This window comes from Coregonus lavaretus (assembly GCF_964263955.1).
Source record: "Coregonus lavaretus genome assembly, chromosome: 26".
NCBI classification, from domain to species: Eukaryota; Metazoa; Chordata; class Actinopteri; order Salmoniformes; family Salmonidae; genus Coregonus; species Coregonus lavaretus.
In genome coordinates, this window is record NC_140013.1 from 19,396,201 (window position 1) to 19,411,746 (window position 15,546).

Genomic DNA, 15,546 nt, shown 5'->3' on the forward strand with positions numbered 1-15,546 from the left:
GTTTAGCAATAATTATGACTTTGTGGCTGTTTTAACTAGTGACGATCGCGGTGTCGCAACTTTACCTGCCTACGGACTGAGCCCAATGACGTATATAAACCCTGGATTACCCATACAACGTATTGGCCATTGAGGGGTTTTGCAGCTTCCGGTCGGCCATATTGGCACTCCCCAGTAGGCGCAATCCTCCATAGGAATTAATGGAATTATACCGTTTTTCAATTAAAACTGCAATATTTAACTTTTTGGGCGACCCCACCAAATTCACATAGAAATGTGTGTTATAGATCTGTCATTGTCTGTCATTGTTTGTCAATCTGTCATTGTCTAAGAAGCGGTAGATCTGTTCTATGTGTGCTATTTCTATGCTCCCTTTAAGTTTAATTTTTGCATCTTTTACTTTTGGTTTTGTACACCAGCTTCAAACAGCTGAAAAGACAATATTGTTGGTTATGGAAAAAATATTTCACAGCGGTTTAGATTCTCTACACTATACTTGCTTGTTTTGTCACATAAATTGAAATTAGGCAAACTATTAGAATTTTTGCAACCATGAAATGGAAGAGTGATTTCTGCATTGTGCATCTTTAAATGTTAAGGACAAAATGACATTATTTTTATCAATTTTAGTCATTTAGCAGACGATCTTATCCAGAGCGACTTACAGTTTGTGAGTGCATACATTATTTTTATTTTAAAAATGTTCATACCCCCCGTGGGAATCGAACCCACAACCCTGGCGTTGCAAATGCCATGCTCTACCAACTGAGCTACATCCCTTTTCTAGTTTGCGCACAATTGGCCCAGCGTCGTCCAGGGTAGGGGAGGGAATGGCCGGCAGGGATGTTGGTAGAGCATGGTGTTTGCAACGCCAGGGTTGTGGGTTCGATTCCCGCGGGGGGCCAGTATGAAAAATAAATACAAATATGTATGTACTCACTAACTGTAAGTCGCTCTGGATAAGAGCGTCTGCTAAATGACTAAAAATTTAAAAAATAAAAAATATACAACATTTTCAGTATCATTAACTAAACACATTCAGCGGTTCAGGGCCTGACCACCACCTTTTGGGATATTACATTTCAGGCACCCTAGACTTTTTAGGTGAAACATGTAAACATCAGGACAGTGGAATTCATCACATCACTGATCATGGTGTTGACATGTATGACATGATTAAATAGCAATATTCTGTGATTAAACATGGCGCACATCCCAAATTGCACACCATTCCGTTAGTGTACTACTTTTGACCAGGGCCCATAGCGCTCTGGTCAAAAGTAGTGCTCTATGTAGGGAATAGGGCGCCATTTGGGACGAACCATTGAGTTCTCATACCGTTTGCTAATCAGACCCCTCTATCCACTGTCAAACAGTAATATGTCAGAGATGAATCACAAGATACAGCAAGAATGTCACATACTCCAAACTTTTGTTTTCTAAAGGAAACATTCCTGAATCACAGTGAGCATGAATATAATGAACAACTACGTATTTTTAGAGAAATGGACCATTGTAGCTGTAGGATTGTGATCCTAGCAATTAAAAAGTAATTAACATTTTGAATCTTGATTTATCTCAAGAGAAACTGTCAGTTTCAATCAGACACGGATTGTGTTTTTTTTATGTCAAATATTGCCTACTGTCCTCATCTACCTGGTGGAATAGTTACTGTAGGTTTGTCCACAGACCGACGAAAGACCTCCTATAACTTCACAAGCTGTTTAATAGACCAGACAGCTATCAGCTCTCACTCTGACTTCACCAGATACAAATCAGGTAAAACTCAGCTTGATCTTAACCCTGACAAACTGCCTATTCCCTATATAATGCACTACTCTAACATAGTGTGCCTCTTAGGCAATAAGGTGCCATTTGGGACACAGCCCAGGACAGTCGCCTGATTAACAGTCAAGAAGACAATCACAGATGGAAGTACCAATCATTTTTCAGCCATGTTTTGGATTGTATTGCAATGTAATGTATCAACACAATATGGTACAGTACTTATACAGATGATGACTACAACAACATACTCAGTGGACAGCAGATGGACGGATAGTTATTACTGTACAGCTTCTGTGGGGAAACATCAAGTCTCTATGGAAATATCAAACCATATACTGTAAACCACCATCATCATTTAATATACTGTACACCAGGTCCATATCTGTTTTAAAACGAGACACAACATTGATGTAGAAATGTGAGAGAAAACAAAAAAGACTCTGGGCCAATTGTGCGCCGCCCTATGGGACTCCCGGTCACGGCCGGTTGTGACACAGCCTGGAAACGAACCCGGGTCTGTAGTGACCGCTGCGCCACTTGGGATTGCCAAGTCAAGGTATTTTTATGAACAAATGTTAACTCTATTTGATTATTGGGATATTGGATATGTTATAAAGACATAATAACATAATAAACGTGTAATAATACGTGTAATAAAATTATCTGTAGGATTAATCAGAGGGAGATTATTGTAAACGCAAAAGTTGTACTTCCTGTCCTCAAAATCATTGATAGACAAAGGGGCAATCTGGGATTGGTACAAATACATTTATGGACTTTTAAATTCATGATATATAGCCATTGATTCTTGACTGCTTTGTTTTACAAATCCAGGATTGCCCATTTAACCCATAATTTCTGTCATCAATAGTATACCACCGACTGTAGGCTTCTCCCTTTGCTCATTCATAAATCTACCTCTAATCTTCACCAGGTGCAAACAATGTAACTGGTCCAGATACATAGCCTATTCGTAATATCCTCTACATATGTAAAATGTTTACTGACCTTTCAAATGATGACCTCTAGAATGCTTTACATAACGCTTTACAAAAGAGCGAAAACAGTTTGAAAATAATGATTACATTTATGTGCAAAGTATAAGCTTAGAATAACTTCTCAAAGTATGATAAATTAAAAGTCACACTACATAGCAACAACATAATGAGGCTCTGTTAATTATTAACACAACAAATCAACATAAAATAGCCATTCTATAAACAAATGAGCAATGTATTGGCAAAACTAAATGAAACTAGATAAGCGTTCTTTTCCTCTTAGTATCATCATCACTAGTCTCTACTTGTCCCATCTCTGGTTTGTATATACAGTTTGTGTAGATTTCATATATCTGTTCATCCGTCTATCCATCCATCCATTCCTCTTGTTTCTTCCAACCCCAGTGTGTCTCTCCGTCTGTGTGTCCCATATATACCAGAGACCTGACTGAGACCTGGGGCTGTATGTACCAAGCATCTCAGAGTGGGAGTGCTGATCTAGGATCAAGTCCTGCCTATCCATATAATCTTATTCATTATGATCTTAAAGGCAAAACTGATCCTAGATCAGTACTAGTACTCTGAGATGCTTGATACATACGGGCCCAGAATACTGGGAGCTGATCACTCTAGCTCTCCTCCAGCCAGGAGGGCTTGTCTGACCCTGGGGGCTTTAACTTGACGTTGAACTGTCTCAGTGTCTGTTCCAACTGCTGCTGGTTCCCAGCGAAGTAGGCTGAGATAGCATTATGGAAGAGGAGCAGCTGCTTGTGCATCACCTTCACCTACACACAGAGAGAGAGACAGAGAGAGAGGGAGGGAGAGAGAGAGAGATGTAGCATTATTGTAAACTAACTAACCACCTAACTAACCAATTAACTAACTAACCCACCTTGTTCTCCTCCAGGAACTTGAGTTTGATGGTGACGTCTGAGCGCAGTCGTTCGTACTTGTCTCTCTGCACCTGGTACTGCTGCTGGGACAGCTCTATACGCACCATGGTGGCAGCATCACGAGGACCCAGACTCAACTCCTCCAGGTCGGCCCTGTACGCATCAAACTCCAGCCTGGGAGAGAGAAAGGGGAGGAGAGGCAGCATATAAAAATAGGCTTGGGCGGTATCCAGATTTTCATACCGTCATACCGTTTGTTCTTCTGCCATCCCGGGATTTACGGTATTACCGGCATAGTACACAAGGGGGCACTAAAAACAAAATACATCTCAAACGCTGTTCGCTAAATGCTAACGAGAGAAAATGAACATAAATGAATTGCAAAGACAGGCAAATTCAGCTCAAAGTTATACAAGCATAGCTAGTAGCTACCAAATGTCATCTTCGGTGAGTGTAGACATTTAAAAGTGAAAGTGAATGAGAGAAATTGTGCAAATGAACAAAGTTGTGATGCATGCTTTTCTGAAGGAAGAGCATCATGTGTACACGGAGCAGAGGGGAGAAGAACGGAGGAGGAAAAAAACACTAGTTGGAAGCATAGGGAACAAATGGCAGCTGTACAGATAACCTATCCAGAGCGCTTTGACTTCTGGCAGAAAGCCATTATAAGATATCTCATGGCAAACAGTTAGTAACTTCATCACCTCATGTGCACCGCACAACAGAGACTCACTGATTGATAAAGAACGCTATGAACTCCAGCTGTTTCCCATTGTGCTATTTACAAACAAACACGTGACTGGCTTAACTGTTCTGGGGAACTACAGTAAGCTTCATAATGTAAAATAATTTGACAGGTGAAATGAACACAATCTGCTTCTGCTTTATCTCCTAACGTATTGCACAAGTTGACTGCAGGTATTAACTTAAAAAGTAGCTAGAAATATTCAGATTTATTGAAATAAATAGTTTTGACAGTATTGAAAAACCATCCCGTGGCTTTTTCCAAATACCTCAGTATACGGTATACCACCCAATCCTATAAAACACCCACATAACACCCTATAACAACGTATAACCCACAAACCCAGGTTCACCTCCTCCAGGTCTGCATGGTACACAAACTTCAGCATGACACACAGAACTATGATGTCATGTAGACAAACACACTTTATATAATGTATCTGGCAATCATAGATATAGGGCCACATTTGTGTGGTGTAAAGGAGCACAGATCTGTGTAAAAAAGACTGTAAACCTCATCATTTGGCAGTATGATCATTTGAAACTGTTGTGTTATAAGGAGGAAACTACTACAGTATCTCCAGGCCCTGCACCTTTCTAATCTTCCCATCTTTATTATTACCTTGCAGCCTCGTACAGTTTGATGGTCATCAATGTGTCCTCCATGGTCTTGTTGACCAGTGTATTGATGCTGGACACAAAAAAGTTGATGGCTCCAAGCAGAGCCTCCCCGTTCCTACACAACAACTTCTGGGTCTCTGCGTTGTAGCCAAACTCATCCTGTGGACACAAACACTTGCGTTTACATACTGACTGTTCCTCTACATGAGGTATTTATGGATTGATTACAATTCAGGAAGGTAGCCTGGATTCCAAAGTGAAACTCATAGGCTTCGTTTCCAACCAAAAATTACAGCTTGGATTTTCAGGCCACATTTCTGGAGGCCAATTTCACACAGTGTGCCATCTGCAGCTGATTTCTGGCTGGGCTGAGGTCTACGGGTTAAGGTCAGGGGTCAGAATTCAGGGGTAAGAGGTCTTTCTCACCCGTAGTTCAGGTGATTTCTGGCTGAGGTCCGCGAAGGTGTCCCCCAGGGCCTGCTGGGTCTGGACCATGTTGTAGAAGTGGCTGGTCAGGGCGCTGGTCAGTCTCAGGACAGACTCGTATTTCCTCTTGGTGTCCCTGAGCACGTCTATCTGGGCCTCCAGCTCCAGGTCCACCGTCCGAGAACCACGGCCAAACCGCTCCGAAAACATCTGCTTGGTACACTGGTGTAAAGATGGAGAGATGTGATTAGGATAAAGGACAGAACAGAAGAGGTGATGAGAATACATACAAGTCCTTAACCAACAATGCAGTTTTAAGAAAAATATATGCTTGGCACACTGGAGAGATGTGATCAGAATAGAACCGAATAGAACAGTTACTCTTGTATGAAGACAAATGATCATACCAGTGCTGTCGCAATCACACCCATAAAACACAGTGAGGATTCAGTGAAGTATGGCTTCAAGACATTATCCCCAGGAGACAGGTTTTGTTCTGTACCTTGTAGGTGTTGATGCCCCACTTTTTAACACTGTCTAGTTTCTCCACAGCCACACCACGGTTAGCCTCCTCCGCTGACATGTTCTGGTTGCTATTACTGTGGCACATCCCCGACCCTGACACAAAGGATAATAAACAACATGCTCACTCTTAAAAGTGGTTGGTTGCTGAGACCTAGTTGATAAAGTCTATAGTAAATAAGATGGACCTTCCATCTCATTTACTATGAACCCTGTCACAAAACCAGCTTCAGTCAGTAGCTCTATGATACACAGATTACACACAAAGGCAGATCAGTGCTTCCTTGGGCACTCTCCTCATCACTACTCCCCAAAGCAAACACCTGAAATATTCCTTTCATGTACCAAGTATGTCTTTGAGACAAATAGTATGACAGTGATTGAGTGATCGGTTGAGAGTGAATGAAATGAATGAGTGAACAGGGTGAAGCAGAGTAAAGGAGGGTGGTGATGTATGAGTCCAGTGTAGGGCTGCAAAGTTCCAGTAACATTCCCAGGTAAAAATGTCCACGTTTTCCAGAAACCATGGTTGCAGAATTCAGGATTTAGTGCTTATAGTAATTCTGGAATTACCTTCCAATTCCGGAAATCTTCCGACCAGGATATCTTGAAAACCTGGGAATTTTGGGGAACCTGTAATTTTGGGAAACCTGTAATTTTGCAACCCTAGTCCTGTGGTACCTGTGAATGGCTGGTCAGTCTGGTTCTGGTTGGCTATCCTGCTGGCTGCTGACTGGACGGGGACCAGACCTACACCCTGTCCCCTGGACTTCATTCGCAGGTCTGGAATAGACATGGGGGGATGGGAGGGGGAGGATGGGGAGAGGAGATGTGAGGATATGCGATATATGAGATTGAGAAAATAGATGAAGGTGTTACAGGGGTGAGAGGATGTGATAGTGAGTCATGCAGGTTTTCCATGTCGAAAAAACAACAGAATTAAAAAGCAGATGGAGAAAAATATGAAATATGAACATGTTGAGAACATAAGTAGTAGTAATGTATGAAATGATGCACATGTCATGTGGTGAGTTAATGAACCTCAATATTCCATTAGTTAACCGCTTCATGTGACATTTGCATACATAGGATGCATACAAAATGGCGCCCTATTCCCTACAGGGGAGCCATAGGGCTCTGGTCAAAAGTAGTGCCCTATCCATTTGGGATTTCATCATTAGAAACATTCACACAAACATAACACAGTAAATCCAACAGCTCTGCAATGAAGTCAATCAGGTTAGTAAACAGCTAGTTTTTTTTGCTAACATCCACTGACATGCATTCAGTATGCATTGGACAGTACAGCAGCATTCCCTTCTTTCCAGTGACATCTGTAGACAAGAGGTACACAGTGTTGTTGAAGAGAGGGACTTCAACTGTGTCTGGGGTTAAACAGCACCCAGGCTACAGGCAAGGCTCATTCTCCCACAGAATTAAAGAGTAACTAATGAAAATACCCTTGAAAGTGTAAACAGGTGAAGAAAAGACAAGAGGGGAAAAAAAACGGTTAACGGTAGACTCAGCAGTATGACGTAGATGCAGAGAGTAAACAGCATAGTGGATCAATTTCCGCAACAACTAAGAGTGTTGAAGCTCGAGGCTCAACTTCTCAGATTGGTGCCCTGGCTACCACGCTGTGAACAGCGTGAAATGAACCCGTGCACATGCGCAGATACTGTGTGACTATTATTATTTATTTGCACCAAAGAAAACAAGTGATAGACAACAATCCAGATAAAAACAAATTAAAACGGGTGTGGTTGGAAGCCCAAGGGCTTACATGAAAATCAAACAACAACAAAAACAAACATATACAGTGCATTCGGAAAGTATTCAGACCCCTTGACTTTTTCCACATTTTCTTACGTTACAGCCTTATTCTTAAAATGGATGAAATAAAAAAAATGTGCTCCTCAATCCACACACCATAATGACAAAAGCGAAAACAGGTTTTTAGAAATGTTTGCTAATGTATTAAGAATAAAAAAAAACTGAAATACCTTATTTACATAAGTATTCAGACCCTTTGCTATGAGACTCGAAATTGAGCTCAGATGCATCCTGGTTCCATTGATCATCCTTGAGATGTTTCTACAACTTGATTGGAGTCTACCTCGGGTAAATTCAAATTGGACATGATTTGGAAAGGCACATACCTGTCTACATAAGGTCCCACAGTTGACAGCGCATGTCAGAGCAAAAACCAAGCCATGAGGTCGAAGGAATTGTCCGTAGAGCTCCAAGACAGGATTGTGCCGAGACACAGATCTGGGGAAGGGTGCCAAAACATTTCTGCAGCATTGAAGGTCCCCAAGAAAACAGTGGCCTCCATCATTCTTAAATGGAAGAACTTTGGAACCACCAAGACTCTCCCTAGAGCTGGCCGCCTGGCCAAACTGACCAAGATTTAACTATTTGGCCTGAATGCCAAGCGTCACGTCTGGAGGAAACCTGGCACCATCCCTACGGTGAAGCATGGTGGTGGCAGCATCATGCTGTGGGGATGTTTTTCAGCGGCAGGGACTGGGAGACTAGTCAGGATCGAGGGGAAAGATGAACGGAGCAAAGTACAGAGAGGTCCTTGATGAAAACCTGCTCCAGAGCGCTCAGGACCTCAGACTAGGGCGAAGGTTCAATTTCCATTAGGACAACGACCCTAAGCACACAGCCAAGAGAACGCAGGAGTGGCTTCAAGACAAGTCTCTGAATGTCCTTGAGTGGCCCAGCCAGAGCCCGGACTTGAACCCGATTGAACATCTCTGGAGAGACCTGAAAATAGCTGTGCAGCAACGCTCCCCATCCAACCTGACAGAGCTTGAGAGGATCTGCAGAGAAGAATGGGAGAAACTCCCCAAATACAGGTGTGCCAAGCTTGTAGCGTCATACCCAAGAAGACTCAAGGCTGTAATCGCTGCCAAAGGTGCTTCAACAAAGTACTGAGTAAAGGGTCTATTGTGTGTAGATTGATGAGGGAAAAAAACAATTATGGGGTCTGAATACTTTCTGAATGCACTGCAAGTACAAAAATGTTTGTTAAAACAGATAAAAACCTACTAATTATAAATGTATAGATGAATTGATCAGTAATCACTGTGTGAGAGCGAAGTCTTGCATCTCGCTCATCTCAATAGCTGCAGTGCTGCTCGTGGCAACATCATTTAGCTGATTCTACCTTTAAAGAGGGAAATATACAGTCATGTGGAAGGCGGTTGAAAGGCGTGAAGCCACCTGTGACCTGAGGTTCGGCTCCAGGGACAAGGGCACAGTTAGGGGCAGGGGGGCGTCTCCTGTCCACATACTGAGGGTTGAAGCAGATAGCAGGGCCTGGGGGACAGGGTTGGTTAAGATAGTCAGTAAGAGAGAGTAGGAAGTAGCTCTCAAAATCAAAATAGCCTATACAGTAGAGACTGTCTGCTACTCATAGACTCCTGAAAGAACAGAAGATTAGGTCAAAATAGAGAGTCACTGATGCAGAACAGCATGCAGGCAAGCTCCTAAAATAAATAAAAACTGAGTTGAATTCCATCATGACAAACCACATTGGGGCAGTTGAAAATGTAGTCTTCACCATTCTTAATGCTAATAAACAAAGCAAGCAGCACAGACCTTGGTAAAGGGACTAGGCTATTCATTGATTCAATAAGGCCTAAGTGGACATAATTAAGTGGACATTCCAGTAATGCACTGCAGTGAGAGCAGTAGGGAGCGATAGAGAGCTGTCTGTACCTTTAATGGAGCTAGTCAACTAGTGAGAGCAGTAGAGCTGTGTGTACCTTTGATGGAGGAGGTGGGTATGATGCCCCCTGCAGGTCCTCCGTAGCCTCCAGAAACGATGCTGGTCTCATTCAGGTTGGGACCAGACACCATCACCTGCTGCAGGTCCTAAAGTGAAGCCACAACACATCAATGGAATAGATATAGCCTAACTCTAATCAGTCCCTCACGGATTTCGCAGAGATGTATGATATTTGCAGCCAAAAATGCTTGATTTTGCTGCGCCAATTCTGACATTATGTGGTAAATGTGCGGTGATTGGTTGAAATTACAAGCCCTCTTTTTGTACTGCGGTGATGGGTCAGTTTTATACAATAATATTGCGATGATTTGACTATTTTATGCAGAAATAGTGCAGTGATTGGTCAAATTTGCAAGCCCTGCATAATATGCGGGAATTTATGATTTTGCAACCACAAAAAAAACATCTGAATCCTGGAGGGACTGACTAATGCGTAATCCTCCTGTAGAGTTTATTGTCAACCTGACGAAGACCTTCCATATAGGCCTAATCTCTGTTGTACACAGACACTCACACATGAAAATGGTTCAGTAGATTAGGTGAAAAACAATTGATAGAGGTTTATTGTGGTTAGTCTGAAAGTCTTCTATGTTAACATGTACACTACATCTACATCTACAGTTATCCTACCACAACGTGACACACTCTCTCTCATCCCTTCTACTGCATATCCCTACCTTCTCATCTAAGGTCCACTGAATCTTTCCAGCCTGCACAGAAGTGAGACATAATACAGTACAATAAAATACACAAACAAATAGTTGATGTAATGAGAGGTCACCACACACAGTATACATATAAAAACTGTACATAGTAACTGTATCCCAAATGGCACCCTATTCCCATTAGGGGTGGGCGATATGAGCTAAAATTCATATCACGATATTTTCCACTGTCCAGACGATATCGATATGATATCACGATATATGACGTAAAAAAATATGAATCACATTTTAATATCCCTTCTTGGTTAAATTATATTAGTTAAGGAAAAATATGTATTTGAACCTTATATAACCAGAAAGAGTGAGGCATTGGACCGTATGGACCTGAAATGTTTTTATTTGTATTGTGCAAACATGCATTCCGTAAACATGAGGTAGGTAGGCCTATATATATATATATATATATAAATTAGATATTAAGTAAAATTAAATAAAAAATAACAGGAGATAAAGAAAATAAGGTAATTACAAATTCAAATACGTGTGTTTGTTTTGGCTACGGTCCGTAGATATGTAAAAAACTAACCGTTTGAAACTAAACCTTTCAAGCCTCAACCATCAATTATCAACAATATCAACAAATCTTCACTAGAACTTTCTTCACAAGTTCCGTGCCAGGAATACCAGCATGTTGACTGTTTCTGGCTTTAGTGCTGCCCTGTGACATGTCACCACATTGCCCCCAGTGCTGAATGCCCTCTCAGAGGGGGCACTTGTGGCAGGGATGCATAAGTATTTCTTTGCCAGACAACTCACACGTGGAAAATTAGATCCGTGAAATCGCCACCACTCCAAAGGATCAGACTCGCTGTCTGCTGCCGTTGCCAGAATGTAGCTATTCAGCTCTTGCTCAATGATCTGCCTCTCTGAACATGAGGCAGGTGCACTGCTGGTCTGCTTAAAGAAGCTCCCAAGGCTCTTCTTGGGCTTCTTGCCTGATTGATGAGCAGTGGAAGCTTCTTTCTCCCTGTCAGTGTGATCCTCTGCAAGAGACGATTTTCCCAGGGCTGTGTTCTCCACCAGGAGGGCTTCGGTCTCTGAGGCAGCTCTCACCTTAAAAAATGAAAATAATTAAACTTTATTTGTATAGCACCTTTCATACATAAAATGCAGCCCAAAGTGCTTTACATTTGAAGCAATAAAACAAGAACAAATGAATAAATACCTTAATGTCCTCCAGTTTCTCAGCGGACATGTACCTGGTCTTGAACCTTGGATCTAGAAAGGTAGCCATGGAGAGCAGCTCATCTGTTGCAGGGTCAGTGTACTTGTTATTCAAGTAATCAAGAACCTTGATCTTGATCTCTTTGGTCAGTTCTGTATCGTCCTTGCTCAGATTTAGAACCTCTGCATTTAACAGATTGATGACAGGCTTCAAATAGGACACGCTCACATACGCTTCTCCTGACAGGGCATCTGTAAAGTCCTGGAGTGGCTTCAGTGCTGCTGTGACTGATTCCAAGACCTGGATGTCTTGCCAGGTAGGTACAAGGTGCCGTGTCTTTTTGTCCCCTGCCAGGACCTGTGTAATGGCCTTTTCCTGCTCCAGGACTCTTTCCATCATTTTCAGACGAGATCCCCACCTTGTCGGAGATTCTGTGATGAGCTTGTGCAGGGGCAGGCTTAGTTCATTCTGTGCTGTCATCAGGGCCTTCTGCTTTTTCCAGCTGTATGAGAACGTGCTAACCACCTTTTTGCAAACCCCTGTGGCCCGGGAAATCGCACACCCCTGTGGCCCGGGAGCGTTTTGGACACTCCTCTCTGGAAATTGGGAATAAGAAATCAAAATAATAGGGTGAAAAATAATCGAATCACAATACAATAATAATTTATAATAATGCATTTTTATATAGAAATCACAATACAATATAACTTTTAATCTTTGTTTGAGGATTTACGGCATTTACATTCAACTGTTACACATTTTACAAATCTGATGTGCTTAGATTTAGCCTACGGTACATGGCTGATGTGAGCTGTATTTTTTCTTAATAATAAGCATCATACAGGGTAGGCCTAGGCTACAGTCCTGAAACTTACCAATAGCATTGTGCAGCCTGTGTCCGAAACATCCAAGGTTTGCCCACTTGTTCAGCTGCAATGCCTTGATCATGTTCGATCCGCTGTCGGTCGTCATACAAACTTGACGCGACTCTTTTAATCCCCAGGACGACAGTATGTCCCTCAGCCCACCTGCAATTATTTCCCCGGTGTGGTCGTCTGGGAAATAAGACGTCTGTAGGCACTTACTTTTCAGTTTCCAGTCACCGTCTATGTAATGGATTGTGAGGCTTATATAAGGTTCTGTGGTACGACTTGACCATAGATCGGCAGTAGTGGAGAAGAATGGAATGTTATTTATCTCACTGTAAACTCTGTCCCAGCATTCTGTGTAAAGCTGTGGCAGGCATTTTTGGCTAAAATATTTGCGGCTCGGGATCTCATATCTTGGGTCCAGAGTTTGAATCAACTTTCTGAACCCCTCTTTCTCCACAGTTTGAATCGGTACCATGTCCTTCGCTATGTGATTTGTAATCGCAGCTGTGATGTCTATCCATTTTTTGCTCGTCTTCTCATAGCAAGTACCGGCAGCAAATGATGATATAATTGATTGTTGAGTGCGAGTCTGGCTTGTCTTCGGGCGAGCTCCTGGGCTTACTGTCTCACGCATTCTGGTGCATTGTTCATACTCACGGACATGTATGTTTTTTAAGTGATTGAACAGGTTGGTCGTGTTTCCACCTTTTGCTAAGACAACACGACGACACAACTTGCATAGGGTAGTGTTTTGGTCGGGGTCGGAGATTTTAAAGCCAAACCAGTTCCAAACAACAGAGGTGCCCCCTTTCTTCTTAACCAATTTATCCTCCTGCTCTTGAGCAACATCAATTTCTGTGTTTTCGCTCATCCTGGATTGTAAAGTTTTCCCCCAATAGTTAACCTGCCTCCTAACTGCAGCTGCCTGCACACTTCTTTGTTGCTAGCACTACATGCGTGCAACAAGTGCATGCGACGTGCGCTCATAAAAATAGGTCAACATATTAACATACATTCTTTTATTCGTAAGAACCAAGAAAGGTTGGATAAAAAAAAAAAAAAAAAGATGTAGCTACTTAGTACTATCACTCAGTTGAAATTTGGAACAAAAAAATATTGATGCAAAATTCGAATTTATGAATTCTGAATAAATCGCGGTATCCATGATATTGCTAAATCCATATCATGGCGCGGCACAATACCGGTTTTTACTATCAAACCGGTATATCGCCCACTCCTAATTCCCATAGTGCCCTACTTTTGACCACAGCCCTATGGGCCCTGGTCAAAAGTAGTGCACTACATAGAGAATATGGTGCTATTTGGGACACAGACCATATGACCCACCTGCTCCAAACTGTCATCCTCGTCCAGGGTCTCTCCATTGCTGTTGATAGGAATCTCCATGGTAGCAGCCTTGCCCATAAAACTGTCTGCCATGGTGGTAATCTGCAGGATAGAGAGCATTGGGAGAGAGACAGATGGCAGATGGAGGGAGAGAGAGAGAGAGAGAGGGGAGAGGAGAGAGAGAGAGGGGGGGGGAGAGGAGAGAGAGAGGGGGGGGGGGAGGAGAGAGAGAGTGAGAGCACGATCATCACACACACTGAGCTTTTCACATTAATGATAGGAATGGTTTCAATATAAATATGGGTAGCATCTGCGTAATTGAGCATAATATCCAGCGTAGCCAGCTGCGATGTAAAGATGCAGTGTCCACATTCCTTAGCTAGCTGGCTGAGCTGTCCACTGCACTGGTACCGTTACAGTGCTGAAGGCAGCGATAACCTGCTCTCACAACAAGGCATCACATTTCACAATACAACACACTACAACAGCAATAGCTAGCTATTCGTGATCATTATTCGTGTTGTATCTAGTTAGCTTGCTAGTCCCAGCAATACGACACCAAGCTAGCCACCTCCAACCTAGCAGCCCTAGCCAGCTGGCTAAACTGGTGGACCTGGCGAAAATGATGATGATCTCAGTTAGCATGATCTGCTAGCTAGCTAACATTACCTGCTGTTTAGGTGCAGTAGTCCAGTCTCCCAAAATGTCAAATGTAGCTGCTTATTCCGCACGGTATTTCATAAAATATTACTATTATGAACGGAATGACACCGTTGCAATGTTTATTTTTCGTCTGTTGATGAACGCATGACTGTAGTCGTGATTCCGTTAGTATCCCCCGGTAGAACCGAACACAGTATGCAGATAAAATCCCTGAAACCCAGTCCCTCCCTCCCTCCTCTGGCCCTACAAGTAACGTTACGTCAAGTCGCCACGTCGAACACCTGATGACATCAACCCCTTCTGCTTCTTCTGCTGTGGCTTTTACACGGCGGTTGGCAACCAACTTTAAGGTGCATTACCGCCACCAACTGGACTGGAGTGTGAACCAGAGACAATGAAGGTCTAAATCCTACCCAATAATCTCGTCTCCCTAAGGAAACGAAATACTGCATCCCCTGAAGATTTCCCCAGCAGTTCACTTAATCCTGGCTGTTCAACCCCATTACTCCTCAAATCTAATAACAATCACTCCCTTTCTCCCACATATTTCTGGCACTGAAATAGAACATGCTCCACTGTCTCCATCTTATGGCGGACTACAACTCAAAAAGGTGTATTGCAGCCACCAACTGGACGGGTTGAAACCAAAACAAGGTAGAAAGAAATCTATACATAATAGGGAAACTAACTTAATCCACCAGCGTTGTTGTTCACTAGTTTACTCCAATTGGGGAAGGGGTGGTGGGGTTGGAAAGTAATGTAATATAATTTAAAAAAGGATATGTGTGTGTGTATGGATGTATGTATATATGTATGAATGTATATATATGTGTGTGTATGTGTGTGTATGTATGTGTATATTATAACCGCGATCGATAATAGACAGTACTGTGCAGCCGTTTTCATTGACCTGGCCAAGGCTTTCGACTCTGTCAACCACCGCATTCTTATTGGCAGACTAAATAGCCTTGGTTTCTCAAATG

The 15,546-nt window shown here is 42.5% G+C and overlaps 1 protein-coding gene across 2 annotated transcripts; it reads right to left on the reverse strand.

The window, feature by feature from the left end:
- Nucleotides 1-1,942: 1,942 nt before the first annotated feature.
- On the reverse strand, nt 1,943-14,808 carry LOC311101633 (arfaptin-2-like). 2 transcript variants are annotated; one of them, XM_084142766.1, is made up of 11 exons: nt 14,570-14,786; nt 13,901-14,002; nt 10,469-10,501; nt 9,769-9,877; nt 9,224-9,319; nt 6,674-6,775; nt 5,973-6,088; nt 5,471-5,692; nt 5,046-5,203; nt 3,679-3,853; nt 1,959-3,571 (listed from the first exon to the last, which is right to left on the reverse strand). In XM_084142766.1, the coding sequence occupies exons 2-11, from the start codon at nt 13,991-13,993 to the stop codon at nt 3,416-3,418; spliced, it is 1,260 nt and encodes a 419-aa protein (XP_083998892.1). In that variant the 5' UTR covers nt 13,994-14,002; nt 14,570-14,786; the 3' UTR covers nt 1,959-3,415. The 2 variants fall into 2 exon arrangements, with proteins under 2 accessions (XP_083998891.1, XP_083998892.1); XM_084142765.1 differs by lacking the exon at nt 9,224-9,319 and having other exon boundaries at nt 1,943-3,571; nt 14,570-14,808.
- Between the last annotated feature and the right edge of the window lie 738 nt (nt 14,809-15,546).

Excerpts from the sequence above, each read along its gene's own strand:
- LOC311101633 (XM_084142766.1), bottom strand. The coding sequence starts at position 13,993 with ATGGCAGACAGTTTTATGGGCAAGGCTGCTACCATGGAGATTCCTATC. Across the intron at positions 9,320-9,768 it reads ACCCACCTCCTCCATCAAAG|GCCCTGCTATCTGCTTCAAC; the intron begins GTACACACAGCT and ends CCTGTCCCCCAG. Across the intron at positions 3,572-3,678 it reads AGTTCCTGGAGGAGAACAAG|GTGAAGGTGATGCACAAGCA; the intron begins GTGGGTTAGTTA and ends CTCTGTGTGTAG.